This window comes from Geotrypetes seraphini, chromosome 3 (assembly GCF_902459505.1).
Source record: "Geotrypetes seraphini chromosome 3, aGeoSer1.1, whole genome shotgun sequence".
Classification (NCBI taxonomy): domain Eukaryota; kingdom Metazoa; phylum Chordata; class Amphibia; order Gymnophiona; family Dermophiidae; genus Geotrypetes; species Geotrypetes seraphini.
The window spans coordinates 379794876-379812071 of NC_047086.1; the positions used below are offsets into that span (position 1 = coordinate 379794876).

Genomic DNA, 17196 nt, shown 5'->3' on the forward strand with positions numbered 1-17196 from the left:
GGGGGTTAGTATGCTGTCTAATTTCTATTCGCCTTTTACAATCTGTTTCATCATTCAAGTGAATATACTCTTCCCTGCCACACATGTATTTTCTATCTGCGGAAGTTCTAGAATGCCGTTTTGTTCCCTGCAGAATTTGCATCCTACTTGATTCCACGGAATCCTTAACATGTAATGGGGTCCTGTCACAATGTCTGTCTACACTATCATTTTGATGTGTTGTACCGTGCTATTATTATGTCCCACTGGTTATCCTTTTTGTTCCAGTTCTCCGAGATGCCTATTAAATCAATAACTTAATTTCATGCCATACACTTTAATCTCCAGTCTTATTTTTTTCAGACTCATGGCATTAGCATACAGAAATCTAAAAATATTCTTGTATTTCGTTTTACACGCGGTTTGCTAGCGGCTGATCGAGGTAATTTGAAATCAGCCTTTCTACTGTATGTCCTCACAATCAGCATAGCCTAATTTCCCATTTTCTGACGGTTTCCTTAGTAGAAGCACTACTTTAAGCAATATACCGTATTTGCCGGCATATAGGACACAGCGGCGTATAAGACGCACCCTCTTTTTTATACACATTTTTAAGAAAAATATAATTTTCCACATTTTTATGATTTTCCGTAATGATTTACTGTACTAATTTTATAATTATTTATGTCTACACAAATATTTAACTAGGGAACACTGTAGTTAAGTACCTTTTAGGTCCAAGAGAGAGCAGAAATAACATGACGCGTGTGTACAGTGCGTACTTGTGAGACCTCGCAGCGTCTGAGAGAGAGCAGAAACAATGTGATGTGTGTGTACAGTGCGTACTTGTTACGCATGTGCACAGTGTGTACTTGTGAGTCTTCGCAGCATCCAAGAGAGAACAGAAACAATATGACATTTGTGTACAGTGCGTACTTGTGATGCGTGTGTATAGTGCGTACTTGTGAGACCTCGCAGCGTCCGAGAGAGAGCAGAAACATGACACGTGTGTACAGTGCGTACTTGTCAGACCTCACAGCGTCCAAGAGAGAGCAGAAACAATGTGACACATGTGTACAGTGCGTACTTGTGATGCGTGTGTATAGTGCGTACTTGTGAGACCTCGCAGCGTCCGAGAGAGAGCAGAAACATGACACGTGTGTACAGTGCGTACTTGTCAGACCTCACAGCGTCCAAGAGAGAGCAGAAACAATGTGACACATGTGTTCAGTGCGTACTTGTGATGCGTGTGTATAGTGCGTACTTGTGAGACCTCGCAGTGTCCGAGAAAGAGCAGAAACAATGTGGCGCATGTGTTCAGTGCGTACTTGTGATGCGTGTGTATAGTGCGTACTTATGAGACCTTGCAGCGTCCGAGAGAGAGCAGAAACATGACACGTGTGTACAGTGCGTACTTGTCAGACCTCACAGCGTCCAAGAGAGAGCAGAAACAATGTGACACATGTGTTCATTGCGTACTTGTGATGCGTGTGTATAGTGCATACTTGTGAGACCTCGCAGCGTCCGAGAGAGAGCAGAAACATGACACGTGTGTACAGTGCGTACTTGTCAGTCCTCACAGCGTCCGAGAGAGAGCAGAAACAATGTGACACATGTGTACAGTGCGTACTTGTGATGCGTGTGTATAGTGCGTACTTGTGAGACCTCGCAGTGTCCGAGAAAGAGCAGAAACAATGTGGCGCATGTGTTCAGTGCGTACTTGTGATGCGTGTGTATAGTGCATACTTGTGAGACTTCGCAGCGTCCGAGAGAGAGCAGAAACATGACACGTGTGTACAGTGCGTACTTGTCAGTCCTCACAGCGTCCGAGAGAGAGCAGAAACAATGTGACACATGTGTACAGTGCGTACTTGTGATGCGTGTGTATAGTGCGTACTTGTGAGACCTCGCAGTGTCCGAGAAAGAGCAGAAACAATGTGGCGCATGTGTTCAGTGCGTACTTGTGATGCGTGTGTATAGTGCGTACTTGTGAGACCTTGCAGCGTCCGAGAGAGAGCAGAAACATGACACGTGTGTACAGTGCGTACTTGTCAGACCTCACAGCGTCCAAGAGAGAGCAGAAACAATGTGACACGTGTGTTCAGTGCGTACTTGTGATGCGTGTGTATAGTGCGTACTTGTGAGACCTCGCAGCGTCCGAGAGAGAGCAGAAACATGACACGTGTGTACAGTGCGTACTTGTCAGTCCTCACAGCGTCCGAGAGAGAGCAGAAACAATGTGGCGCATGTGTATAGTGCGTACTTGTGGTGCGTGTGTATAATGCGTACTTGTGAGACCTCGCAGCGTCTGAGAGAGAGCAGAAACAACGTGACGGTATAGTAATATAAACCAGAAGTTTTAGACTGACTGAAATTTCAGCTCATAATTTTGATTACCGGCGCATAAGACGCACCACGTATTTTGAGGGGAAAAAAGTGTGTTCTATACACTGGCTAATACGGTAATCTTGAAAGATTGTTGCCTTTCCCCCAATTTAGTTTAAAAGATGTTCTGTCTCTCTTTAATTACCGGCACCAGCAGCTGGACTCCCGTTCAGTAAAGGCAGAGCCAGTTTTTGCCTTCATCGCCTCCCTTAAAGGTCATGACTTGCATCTTTAGCCATTTCCATGAAGACATAGCAGCTGTATTCCACCTGAGCCTGTCCCATTTCAGTCTTAAATCGTGACCTGTTATTTTTCATCCATACTTTTGAATGTCTATATCAGGGGTGTCCAATCTTTTGGCTTCCCTGGGCTGAATTGGCCCAAAAAAATGTTTCTGGGGCCGCACAAATGTGCAAACGCTGCAGCAAGACAGAGGAGGGAGCTGGCAAGACGATAAACACCTAGGGGCAGCAGAGGAAAACACTGCATTGCCCTCGACTGGGGCCGCACAAAATAATGCGGCCCTCGGGCCGCAGGTTGGACACCCCTGGTCTATATCATCCATTCCTTTAGGTAGTTCTACAGATGCAAAGAGAGACTCATAGGTCTTGTCTCAGGAAACTTTTGGCACAAATTATCATCTTACCAAGTTTCCCCTTAAAATAAGCCCTAGCATAATTTTCGGGGTAGGTCTTCATATAAGCCCTACCCCTGAAAATAAGCCCTGGTTGCTTGCGGCAGCAGCGCTCCCCCCCCCCTGCAATCCTTCCATTTCTCCCATCCATCTGAACCCCAAAATACAAACCGCAGCACAGGCCCCATCGTGGCTTTCTCACGCCTGGGTGTTCCTCTGCTGTGTTGCTGATGATGTCATCAGCAATGCAGCAGAGGAATGCGACAGAGGAAGCATGATACTGAGCTAGATGGACCCTTGGTCAGACCCAGTATGGCTATTCTTATGTTCCAAATATGTGAATAATTTGCACACATATCACAACTCTGCCTCCAGCCCTCCCAGACTACACCGCCGAGAACACCTATGTAAGATTAGGTAAAAATTAGGCCCAGTCTTTCCATGCAGCCTACAGTATTTGATGCATAAGTATCACTCCCCTTCCTTTTATGAAGCCACATTTGCCTTTATCACCGGCCACGGTGGTAAAAGCTCCAACCTTCATAGAATTCTTACGAGTGGCAGAGCTAATACCTCCATGGTCAGCAAAAGAAAAGCCTAACGCGGCCTATGTGTTCCGCAAGTGTATTAAAGGCCTTTTCCGTATATGAAATGGGCTTTTTTTTAATTGCCCTGTGCTCTCTTGAAATGAACACAGTTGTCCACTTTTGCTTGTTTTGAAGGGGCAATCTTACCATTTTACCTCTTATCTTCAAAAGAAAACTGTTGATCTGTTGTATATAAATAAAAGATTATCCAGTACTGTTATCCCCAAATTCCTGACACTTCATGGTTGGTGACATTTAGCCCTAAATGTAAACATTCTGGTTCATCTACTAGCTAGTGGTTTCCAAACCCGGTCCTGAAGGCATCCCAGCCGGTCAGGTTTTCAGGATAGCCACAACGAATATTCATGAGCGAGATTTACATGCACAGCCTCCATTGCATAGAAATCTCTCTCATGAATATTCATTGTGGATATCCTGAAAACCCGACTGGTTGGGATGCCTTCAGGACCGGGTTTGGGAACCACTGTAGTGGCCATGACAGGTGTTCTGGGCTCATATCGGCCATATCAACCGCTTTTATTATGGGTTGATATGGCTGAGATGATATCTCATGCTTTGTAGGATTAGGATTTGGATTTGATTACTCATTGCATTTCCCTGCTTAGGAGGACTTAGGGCCTCGTCTATCAAACTGCGCTAGCAGTTTGTAGCGAGGTGAGCCGCGCTGCTCCCGACGCTCATAGACTTCCTACGAGCATCGGGAGCAGCGCGGGCCATTCAGCATGGCTCTCTGTGCTAAAAACTACTAGCGCAGTTTGACAGACAAGGCCCTTTAGTCTCAGCACTTGAGAAGGATTCAGTGAAGGATTGATCTTATGGAGACACCTAGTGGCAAGCTAAATTTTCCGAGAGAACCTCTCTGCAAAATGGTGGTAAGATGTTTTGAAAAAGCAGGTTCGTAAAGAGTAAAACTGAAGAACACGCCAATGCACATTTGGTTTATTTCAATAAAGTATTAAATATTGATCTGGGAAACTGTCATCTTTTCTTGCATACTGTTCTATACAATATTTCTATTTCTCTTCACAGAGAAATAATTCACAATGATGCCCTGAAAACTATAGAGGCTAATGTATTTTATAATCTCTCCAAACTAAGTGAAATGTAAGTAATGAACGATCTGAAAGTATCAATTTTATTTGCTGCAAACCTTGAAACCCACTAATATGAAGACAACTGCATTTGTTAACTTGTATTAATTTGTTAAATATTGTACGGATTAGTTGACATTATTTCCCTTAAATTTATCATTTTAAGAGTGATGGGGGGGGGGGATATTTTACTATTACATATTCTATAAGATATTGGAATATATGGGAGGGAGGGGTGGAAAGGGGGGAGGGATAAGAGTTATGTAATGTACCAATGATAGCTTGTAAATGATGTATGTATTGTTAATGTGATTGAACATATATAACACTTATTGTAATTTTGAAAATGAATAAAGAATTTTTTTTAAAAACAAAAACCTTGTGATGCTGCCACTACAACCATTTACCATTTCTATCGCGTTGGCAGATGCGTGCACGCTGTACATTACATTAACCATGGATGAGACAAGCCCCTAATCTAATGGCGACCCAGGAGAAAGATGCAGGCGGTGAACAGGGTGGTGCAAAGGCAGTAGGCATCCTAGGCCAACCCTTAGCCTTGTGGCCCCTGGACCAATTTTTACAATTGCAGGCTTTCCTGTCCAGCTCCACCCCCAGATTTTGGCAATTAAACTTGGCAATTATAGCCAGTGTACTGGCGTTTCTCCTAGAATATCCTGTTAAATACACAGACGTGTCAAAGTATGCAAGAGGGTTCTATAAGTTTGTGTGGCTGTCAGGAACTATTGTTTGTGCCTCGTTGCAGCTGCTGTTTGCCAGTCCCCCCCCCCACCCCTTCCACTCTGCAGATGCTGCTGCCCTAGGCAGCTGCCTAGTCTGTGTAATGATTAGCCCGGCCCCAGTGGGGAATTGTAGCGAAAAGTATTTAATGCATGCTAATTTGGTTTGATTTAATTTATTACTTTGTTTTTCTGTTCTTCACAATGCATTTTAGAGGATTGCAATCAAAACACCAGCCATGTTCATTAGAAAAAAACCTAAAAATATATCAGTTAAAATAATAAAAATTGCCTACAAATTCTTCATTTACTGCTCATTCTCTAAATAGCCTTTGGTAACTTAATATTTTTTTAAATTAAAGTTTTATTAAGATTTTCCACAACAGAAATAACAGCCAGTGGATGTACGTTATTTCTTCGGTGCACCTATCTGCCCAAATCAGGGGTGTCCAATGTCGGTCCTCGAGGGCCGCCATCCAGTCGGGTTTTCAGGATTTCCCCAATGAATATGTATGAGATCTATTAGCATACAATGAAAGCAGTGCATGCAAATAGATCTCATGCATATTCATTGGGGAAATCCTGAAAACCCGACTGGATTGTGGCCCTCGAGGACCGACATTGGACACCCCTGGCCCAAATAGTACATTTTATAACATTTGATCTCCCCTACCCAGTGGTGTAGCGGGGGTGAAAGGCGCCTGAGGTGCTGGCGGCCCTCCCTTGCTCTTTTCTCCGCTCCCCCACTGCTGCCTGCCGCGCGCGTGCACCCCATCCCTCTAGTTCAGGGATCTCAACGTCCCTCCTTGAGGGCCGCAATCCAGTCGGGTTTTCAGGATTTCCCCAATGAATATGCATTGAAAGCAGTGCACGCACATAGAACATAAGACCATAGGTCTATCATGCCCAGCAGTCCGCTCCCACGGCGGCCCCGCAGGTCAATGACCTGTAAGTGATCTATTACTTTAAAGCGTTTTGTACTATATAGTAACCCTCTAATTGTACCCCTCAATCCCCTTTTCCTTCAGGAACTCATCCAATCCCATTTTGAAACCCAAAATCGTACTCTGCTCTACCATATTCATTGGGGAAATCCTGAAAACCCGACTGGATTGCGGCCCTCTAGGAGGGACTTTGAGACCCCTGAACTAGAGGTACGGGGGGGAAGGGGGAGCGCGCGTGGAGGGGAGGAATGGGAAGAAGTGGCGCGGAGAGGAGATAGGGTGCTGTTGCCCCCACCAACATGGCGCCCGGGGTGGAACCCCCCTTCATCCCCCCTTACTACGCTACTGCCCCTAGCCCTATACAGAAACAAACCCAGTTACTGAGCTCATGGTAGATAGATCTAAGTTAACTAGAAATAAGTATGTTTCTATTGTTGGAAACTACCCCAGCGTTTTTCAAAAGGCCTCAGTTTATGTACACGGATTGCAGCCAGTTTCTAAAGGGTTTACTTACCACTGGTCCATTTTCTCTGCCACCTTTCGCCAATCGGGCATCACACTCTGTTTCCAATGAGCCACTACCACCAGTCTCGCCTCTGTGGATCTCAGGCTGAATAGCATACTCTCTCCATCGTCCAGCCTCAGCAAATTTAACAATGCCACCTCAATGGAAGGACAAACCAAGTGGTTAAACATTTGAGAAAATATTTGAAACACCAGACACCAAAAAGGTTGTAAAAGATCACACTTCCATCACATATGGCAATACGTACCCATCCCACCGCACCCCCTCCAACAAGCCCCTGCACTTCCACCATGCATCTTCCCCTGCTGCAACGGTGTATAATACCATTGCAACAGCACCTTATATCCATGCTCCACGATCGTCGCAGACATTCCCAAATGCTTCGTCTTAGCCCTCACTGCCTCCCATTCTGCCTGCGTTAAAGTCCTTCCCAAATCAGCCTCCCACTCTCAAATGAACTTCAATTTTGAGGGCCTTCTTTTATTCAAAATCTGATATATCTGGGAGAGTGCTACCTTAGGAACACAGGGCCTATCAATTTCTCAAAAGCACTCTTCCCAAGGCTCAAGGCTCTGAGGACCCCCTGATCACTGAAGATAATGCTTCACTTGCAAATAAGAAAACACGTCCTTTTCGAGCAAACCATATTGTATCGTCAACTCCTCATAATCTTTTAAATCTTTGACCACTCTGATCCCAGAACTATCCCAAACAGACCAAGCCTCTGACTTCCCATCTAGCAAATAAATTTTGAGCCCTCCCAGGATTAAACTCTAAATTATACCTCAAGGGAGCATACCAGGAATAAGTTCTTTCCCCCCAAAGACTAGCTCTTGTTCTAGCCCATACCTGCAGAGTGAGCTTTCTATATGGGTCTCCCCTTAGGTTGCCAAGGAAGATGCAGCAATGGGATATCCTCCCCATCTGCCTGTTCCAGTTCTGCCCGTTGCTTTAACTGTGCAGCCTGATTATATTTCCACCCATTTGGTACTGCTAGTCCTCCCTCTTGCTTGCTTGCCTGACGTCTTCTTGCCCAGATAAACTGGGAAAATTGTCTCTGTATTTTGCTCAATACCCTCTCAGGCACTTCATTAAGTAGAGTACAGAAAAAGGTAAAGCAATTGGGAAAGCAGCATCTTTTTTACTACATCCATTCTACCAATCCAGGAGAGGCACAATTTGTCCCAGTGCTCTAACTCCTGCAAAATTTTCTTTAAGATAGGGCCATAATTCAGGTCATACAAACTTGTCCCCACTCCCCCTATTTCGATCCCAAGATTCCGAATGGTATGCTTAACCCATTTAAACAGAAACCTGGCAGGGAAATATTCAATGTTTTGGATTTTGTCATGTTAAGCCGGAGCCCAGATACTTTCACATACTAGCCCAACTCCCTTACTGCCCTCTCCAGAGATTCTCGCGGTCTTGTCAGAGTGAATAAAATATCACCCTTACCAGGTGCCTGCACCCCATAGATCTCCTTCATAGCCCTCACCCTCTAAGCAAAAGGTTCCATCACTAAGGCAAATAGGAGGGGTGATGGAGGGCACCCCTGATGAGTACGCCAAAAAGCCTGAAGTCCTCAGAATATCCCCTGTTCACTCGAATACATGCCACAGGGCAGTTATACATCGACCGAATCCACCCCAGCATACGGGGCCCTACCCCAATCTAGCTAGCACTTGGAATACAAAGGGCCATTCCACCCTATCAAATGATTTTTCAGCATCAATTGGTAACAAAATCTTAGGTTGGTGTGTCTGTTTTGCTCTATGCATCAGGTTCAACGCTCTACAAATAGTATCTCCCATCTGGCATCTCACGATAAACCCCAACTAGTACAAGTGAGCCAGTCTGGGTAACAAGCTCATTAATCTGTCAGCTAAAATCTGAGTCAATATCTGTGTGTCAATACTTAGCAGGGAAATTGGGCGATAGGACCCACACAACATGGGATTCTTACCCTCTTTCGGGATGACGGTGATTCCAGCAAGGCGCATAAAGTAGGGCAATTGCGCCCCACTTTCCAAAGAATTGTACAAACACAACAAAGGACCCAATAACCAGGGATGGACCCAATAAAACGTTGCTGTAAAACCATCCAGCCCTGGATCCTTATTAGTCTTCATAGTGCATCCCCTCCAAATAGCTTTCGATACCCCATCCACACTCATTCCCTCCTGTGTATAAAGGGCCTTATAAAAATCAACCAAACGAATTCTAATTCTTGCCTCTTCTCTTATATTAAGCCCCATATCTCCCTTAAGTCGCAGGATATTATTCTGGGTGTGGTGCTGTTTCAACTTATAGGGTCATTAATGTACTTATTTTTCTTATTAAACTCAAAAGTATTTTGTTTCAGTAGGTCCAAATTATGTTTAATAATTTCTACCTCTCTATCTCTCAGTTGACTCCTGGCTTCTGTTAATAAACCTGAACTGACCAATCCCTTCAGTAGCTTTCTTTAAACTTCAAATAATTAACCTTTTAGAAGTTTATTCTAAAGAACTGGGCCTACAGAAATAAAAACCTCTCTAGATTTCCTGTCAGCCTAAGTAAAAGTAATTCTAGGTAACCTTACAATGAAGATCATAAAATCTGGGCAGGCTTTAACTTATTAGAACTAATTTAAATTCTTACTTCCAGTGGAAGCAAATGTAACTTTTTAAGATTAGAAGTTACTGGATTATGGTAAACTGCTGTGTTTTGGATCATCTGTATATTCTCGTTAAAGATGTATTTGGCAGTCTTATATAGATGGCATTACAAGTCTATTTTACTGAAGATCAATGCTGTCCTAATTTTAACCAAGTTTGTCCCATCCAAGTTAGTTAGGTACCATCGACTCGTGCTTGAGATCGGTTTTGTGATAGTCTGGTAAGGTCCTCCAGGGTCATCCCCATGGTTCCTTTCAGCATGTCCAGCCATCTGATCGCAGGTTGCCCCCCTCGTCTGGTTCCTTCGATCTTCCCAAACATAATGGACCCTCTCCAATGAGCTTTCTCTTCTGACAGTGTGACCAAAATAAGACAGTCATAATTTTACCACTTGGGCTTCGAGTGACACAGCCGGTTTGATCTCTTCCACATAGTTTATAAATCATATGCAAACCTTGACAACCAGAATGAGCAGATGAAACCTGACAGATCCCAGTTATCCGGGCATCCAACTTAACTCTTAAAAGAATAATACACTCTGATTCTTTTAAAGGAATTTCTACCAAAATGGAACACTTAGAAAGTACTCTGTTTTGTCTGGAGATCAAGTGTACTTTTCAGGGTTCAATTTTAGACTATACCCTTACACCCTGTATTCAGCCACCTTAAAGCAGGCGTTGTAATTGTTCAGGATGCTAACGCATTCTAATCCAAATCTGTCCATTTCGTTACTCAGTAAGACTGAAAAACTAACGAGGATAGTTCAGAGCCTTGTGACACTCCATGCTTAACAGAATAAATGAAACTTTGCCACCAAAGTGAAACAAATCTCGACAAAAACAAATATGCGCATCTGTCCTTTTGGATTTACTGCTTCTTGAAAAAGGGAAAGGAATGCATCCATCATTAGGGTTGCTTTGAAACACTGGCCTCCTCTTTAGTGTTTAAGTAAATTATTTATGCAGTCAGGATTGTGAGTGCCTGACTAGGCATTGATGGGTAGCACTATTGGAGATGAAAAGGAATTGGATTGAAATGCATGTTGCTTTACTAGTAGCATTACTTATTTTGATTGCCCTACTGGAAGTACCAGTGGCCTTTGCATACTTTAGGCCTCTGTCTTTCAGAACTATACAATCTATTGTACCGAGACTGCATCTGTATAGTTGTTACTGAGGTGACATTGCATATTTTAAAGCCACAAATGACCCAGATATCATGAAAACGGTGACGGGACTAAACCGCGCGAGACAACGGCGCGCCAACAACTGAGCGCAGACAAATGAGCGCAAGGTTGATGGCGCGCCGAAGAAAAGCACTATTTTAAAGGGTTCTGACAGGGGGTGTGGGGGGGAACCCCCCACTTTACTTAACAGACATTGCGCTGGCGTTGTGGGGGGTTTGGGGGGTTGTAACCCCTCACATTATGCTTAAAACTGAACTTTTTCCCTAAAAAACAGGCACAAAGTTTGGTTTCAAGTATAATGAGGGGGGTTACAACCCCCCAACCCCCCCCCCAACGCCAACGCGATGTCTGTTAAGTAAAATAGGGGGGTTCCCCACCAACACCCCCCGTCGGAACCCTTTAAAATAGTGCTTTTCTTCGGCGCGCCATCAACCTTGCGCTCAGTTTTCTGCGCTCAGTTGTCGGCGCGCCGTTGTCTCGCGCAATTTTATCTATGAACCATGAAAACACAATGTGTAAAATAATAAACACTTTCAATAATGGTTGATGCTGTAATGTCCTATGGTATGATATAAGGACAGCATAGGTTATTGAGTAGCTCAAAAATGAAGGAAAAAGCCTCAGAAAAGGGCCCTCCCACCTCCACCGAAGTGGTTAGTTAAAGGTGGTTGAGCAGTAACCTCATTGGCAAAAAAAACCTTGCATATAATTATAGCCTTATGCTGTACTTCACTGAATGAAAAAAAAGATAGAAGAAAAATATTTTCAACTTATTTTCAGCTGATCGGTACACCAACGGTGGCCAGCGTTTCACAAATTTTGCTGCCTCAGGGTGTATCCCGACCGATCAGTCTCCTTTCACAGATGCGTGAGACGACTTTCGGCTATATTATCACAGAACCTATATGCCCGCCACTGGCGATAGTATGACAAGATGAACGAACCAAGTGGATTGTTTTTATTCACTTACCCACCACTTACCTCTTGCAGTTCCTTAATTGATCCGCTTCGCACATAGACTTTAAGAATAAATGGGACATCCACGTGGGATCACTACGAGGGTCGAGCTAAGGAACTAAGTCATCAGCACCCAAACTTAATGGGGTGGGTCAGTAGAGTGGGCAGACTTGATGGGCTGTAGCCCTTTTCTGCCGTCATCTTTCTATGTTTCTATGTTTCTATAGCTCCAGCACACCAAGGATTCGTTCAGGCCTTATGCATTGTTGCAGAATACTCTTTATCGTAGCTCTGACTTGTGAATATACTTATTATTCAAAACATCCTTTGATATAATATAGAAGACTCTGAAGCCTCCTGAAGCAGGCCAGTTTGGCCGAAGCATGTACATGTTGAGTCATTGAATTAATAAAGTCATTTGAATCATTGGATGAATAAAAGGACATTTATGCAATATCTTGTGTTCACCAGTCTCATTAGGACAATTCCACTCTTTTGTTTTCATATTTGAGTTTGTGGTTTTGTTTCTCCTGTTTTTATCCCAGGAAATATAGTTTGACATTTCCTATGTTTTTTCAAATGGCTCCATAATCCCTATTAATGACAATTTCTTATCTACATAAAATCACTTTAATTATTGCCCTATAAATGAACTGGGCATCACTGTATCAACATGAATCAGTCAGATGACTTACTTCATACTTTCTCCTTTACAGAATTATTGAGAAAGCAAGCAGCCTTGCACACATTCACCCAGAAGCCTTCCGGAATCTTCATAGCCTCAAATATCTGTAAGTGTTTTATGTATTTATTTTAACATTTTCTATGCCGTCTAAATCCTAAACGGTTTACATGATGATACATTCATAAATTTAAACAAGATTAAAAACTCACAAATAAAACGACTCCTCGGAAAATGAACAATAGAGAAATCAATGCCATAAAGGCCTATACAGATGATTACAGACAGATTCTCAAAAATCAGCAATCATAAGAAATCAATACCTAGAAAAAGGCATTTACAAACATTTGTGTTTTAAGTAGTTTCCTAAATATGCCCTTTTCACCGTGTTTCTGTATTTGGCGTGAATTCCACAATTTGGCTCCTGTACAGCAGAAGGTTTTTGAACTGGTCTCAACATTATTTTGGATTAACATTTGACTTTAGTAAGGCTGAATTCTCAGATCATAGTGATCTGTTTAGCAAATAAGTAGACATATTTTTCTTGAATAATTCAGGTATAGTACCGTAAAGGAACTGGTGACAAATCATTACTGCTTTATACTGAATTCTAAAAGCAACTGGCAGTTGTTGGAGATAGGGTGCAATGTGATCAAATTTCTACATATCAGTCTAGCATTTTGTACAACTTGCAGTGCTCTGCACCTCGTTTTGGTTATTCCAAGGTACAGAGCATTGCAATAATGTAGTCTCAAGAGAACCATCGCCTGAACAACAGTACGAAAATCAAAGGATGACAACATCAGTTTCACACGATACAAAAAGTGAATCTGTGCAAAACATGCTTGGACTGTCTTAACAACTTGATAGTTCATTGTAAGACCTGGGTCCAGTTTTACACCTAAAATGTTTTAATGATGTTACAAAGGCTTTTATCTTATTTTGTCTAGCAAGAAAATATAAGTTCACCTCTTCTAAAGTTTCCTTAACAAAGAGCAGTAAACTAAACTAAAGCTTAACTTTGTATACCGAGTCATCATTCTGAGAAAGCTCGACTCAGTTTACAGCAATTAAAATAAACAGAGAATGATTTACAAATAGAAGATAATAGCAAAAATTTCAAAAGAATTAATTTTCAAAATGTTTGGCAAATAGAGTAGTTTTTAAAGATTTACGGAAAAATTGAAATGAACTGGAACTCCTTAAAAAAAGGGGGAGATCATTCCAGAGTTGAGAGAATTTAAAGACCAAAGATTGACTGAAGATCTTGACTCCTTTAATCCCTTTTTTAGAAGGAAGGGGGAGTTTAAATTGTTGGCTACCTCTTGCAAAGGAGAATCGGTAAACATTCCAAAATAAAGGAATAAGAGGATTAAAGATACCATGTAGAATTTTAAAAGAAATACAAGTGCATTTAAATTGAATTCTAAAATAAACCGGGAACCAATGAAGACTCTGAAGCAAAGGGGTCACATGGTCAAATTTATGTTTTCCAAAGATCAGCTTCGCAGCAGTATTCTGAATTAATTGTAATCTATGAAGACAAATTTTTGTAATGCCGAGGTAGATAGCGTTACAGTAATCAAGACGAGATAATATAATTGATTGAACTAAAATAGAAAAATGACGGTGATGAAAAAGATGTCTAACCATCCTCAGGATTCGTAAACTAAAGAAACATTTCTTGACCAAGGATGAGGCGGACTTTTATTGGTGGAATGAGGCATTACGACATCAGTGAAAGAGACTGGGATTTGTACACCCACCTTTTTGTCGTTTTACAACCACACTCAAAGTGGTTAACTTACAGGTACTTCAAAAAAATATCTCCCATCACCCTAACCACCTCCCAATGAGTCCCCAATCAACGCCTTTGGAAACACCCACCTACAGTATCTCTTTGTCTGTGATCCAGAATGTACTGTAACTCTTTTACACTACACCCGATTTAACTTGATTCAGCTGACATGTATTACCTTCTGTGATATGTATTATCTTCTGTGATATGTATTATCTTCTGTGAAATTGAAGTACCATTATCCTTAATTGTTCCTGTAACTTACCCTTATCCTGAAATGTAATTCTACTGGAACTGCCCAGATAATTTCTATATTGTAATCCGCCTAGAACCGCAAGGCACAGGCGGAATAGAAATCCGTAATGTAATGTAATGTAATGTAAAAGCATTTTCTCTGTCTGTCCCAGTGGGCTCACAATCTATCTAATGTACCTGGGATAGTGGAGGATTGAGTGACTTGCCCAGGTCACAGGGAGTAGCATGGGGTTTGAACCTACAACCTCAGGGTGCCAAGGCGGTAGCTCTAATCACTGTACCACACTCTTCTCTAATACAATATCAGAAGTGAGCCAAGTATAGAACACTGAAGCCATTGTGACATCATTGATGAGGTTGACTTTTATTGGTGGAATGAGGCATTATGACATCAGTGAAAGAGACTGGGATTTGTACACCCATCTTTTTGTCGTTTTACAACCACACTCAAAGTGGTTAACATACAGGTACTTCAAAAGCATTTTCTCTGTCTGTCCCAGTGGGCTCACAATGTACCTGGAACAGTGGAGGATTAAAGGGCAAATTCTATAAGAAGCGCCCAAGAGTTAGGTGCTGATATCGGCACCGTTCAGCGCAATTCAAGTAAAATTGGATGCTGTTTAATGAATCACGCTGAGCGGCACCTATTTTAGAGGCTCCCAAGAAATAGGCCAGCTCTAGGCACGACTAAAAGTTAGGCGGCCATGCGAGCGCTTAAGCACGCTTAAGAGCAGCGATTCCGCAATAAGGCACCTAACATGTAGCCACGACCACGCCTAACGTGCATAGCGCCTATTTTTATGAAGGTCGTCTAAATTTTTAGAGGCGCCTTATTGCAGAATCGCTCTTTCTTGAGAGGCGCCTAAGTTTCAATTATTGCTGATTAATAAGCTTAATTGAACTTGTTAATCAATGTAGATAGGCTCCTATCTAGTTGGGCACCTCCAAATAGGTGCCTAACATTAGGCGCCGGTTACAGAATTTGGGCTTAAGTGACTTGCCCAGGGTCACAGGGAACAGTGCGGGGTTTGAACCCAGAACCTCAAGGAGCTGAGGCTGTAGCTATAATCATGACACCGCACTCTCCTCCAGTTGCTGCCTCCGATTCCTTCCCATTTATCGCAGGCCTACAAGGACGAGAAGAGACCAAGGGGCGGCTTTTAAAAGGGAATAATTTATGGTAATGCCCAATAGTTATTCTCTTTCCACCACCACCAATTTAAACTTTATGACACTGTGTAACAAGTCATCTATGCAGAGGCTGATAGGATGATTTTGCTTACTTAAATTTCTGTGCCATTGTTATTTACATTGCCTTTTTATTTACTAGACTAGAAAATGATGCATTCGCAGTTTTGGCTATGATTTTATTTCATGCTGATCTGTTGATGGCAGAGAATATTACTGAAGAAAAGAAATCAATGCAGTCCATCAGAACATTGCACACTTCACTGAGAAGCTGAAAGCAGTGTTTTAAAATTCATGAATAAAAACACAACTGCGTGTAATGTATCATCCTTTTGAAATCGGTGCTGTTTGTTTGCAAGGAAAGCAGCATTTCTTCTTTATTTTCTTCATTCTGAATTTCATGTTAGGATGAGTAAGGAAAATTATCTATTGATCTAAGAATAAGGTTCGCCCATATATTTTCCCTGCCTCACTGTGATTGTTAAGATGTTTACTTATTGTAGGTTTTGTTCCTTGTTGGTCGATGGTATGGGGCTGAAAGGCTGCTTGAACGGCCCATACCTACTCATAGGAGAAAGGGGCAGAGAGATGGCAGAGTAAGGATAGGCTTAAGAATTACCCATGGTTTGAAAAAATATGATCCTGTATCTTTCTTTTATCGCAAATTGCATTGGCTGCCCCTAGAGGCCTGCATCATCTTCAAGTTTGGTTGTAGTTATTATAGAATCATAATAGGTCAGGCACCTCTCATATCTTTTAGATGTATTCACAGTCCCCAAGTCCACAGGCCCCAGTCCACAGTCCAAGATTCTCAGAGAGAACGAGACCCAAAGGGGCCTTGAGCATGTGCAGATGCTCAAGGCCCAGTCCGGGAAGAGGCAGGATCTTCGGGCACCAGCACCTCCTGTGGGTTGGTGCTACATGCTGGTGCCAGATTGGGGGTAAGCCTTCAGTTTGGGCGGGCGGGGGATGCCGGTTCGCCGGGGGAGGGGGGGCGATGACAGTTTACTTGGGGCGGCGATGCCGGTTTGCAGCCGCGGGGACTTGCAAATCGAGTCAATGCTCGGTTTGCGAGTCACAATTTGCGAAAATGTTTTGCTCGTCTTGCAAAACACTCGCAAACCGCAGTACTCGCAAACCAATGTTTAACTGTATTCTTATTATCTATGTCTTACCTGGAGTTCAGAAGGCATTTGAAGACTTATCTACCATATTTTCACGCATATAACGCGCGCGTTATACGTGTTTTTATAAACCGTGCATAACCTTGCACGGTATACGCGTGAGCGCGGTATATAAAATTTTTTTTACATAGTTCCCATCCCGCCCGATGCCCGATTCATCATCCGGAAGGACCGCTCGCACCCCCACCACTCGCACTACCACCCCGATGGACCGCTCGCACTCCCACCCGAAGAACCGCTCGCACCCCCACAGCCTCACCCCCCTCCCCCATGGAGAAGCTGTCTACCTTGTTTCCGGATTCCAGTGAGCCCAGCTGCTTCCTCTGCCAGCGGTCCTGCCCCTTCTCTGAGCCCTGCGCTACACTGCTTCCTCTTCCGGCAG

The 17196-nt window shown here is 42.9% G+C and overlaps 1 protein-coding gene across 2 annotated transcripts in view; it reads left to right on the forward strand.

Moving 5' to 3' along the window:
• FSHR (follicle stimulating hormone receptor) overlaps positions 1-17196 on the forward strand; it is a 325369-nt gene that overhangs the window by 262406 nt on the left and 45767 nt on the right. Inside the window, exons 3-4 of one of the 2 annotated variants that reach the window (XM_033938362.1) lie at positions 4636-4710; positions 12424-12498. In XM_033938362.1, coding sequence (XP_033794253.1) covers positions 4636-4710; positions 12424-12498 — 150 coding nt within the window. The remainder of the gene's footprint in view (positions 1-4635; positions 4711-12423; positions 12499-17196) is intronic. The other variant, XM_033938363.1, reaches the window with a different exon arrangement.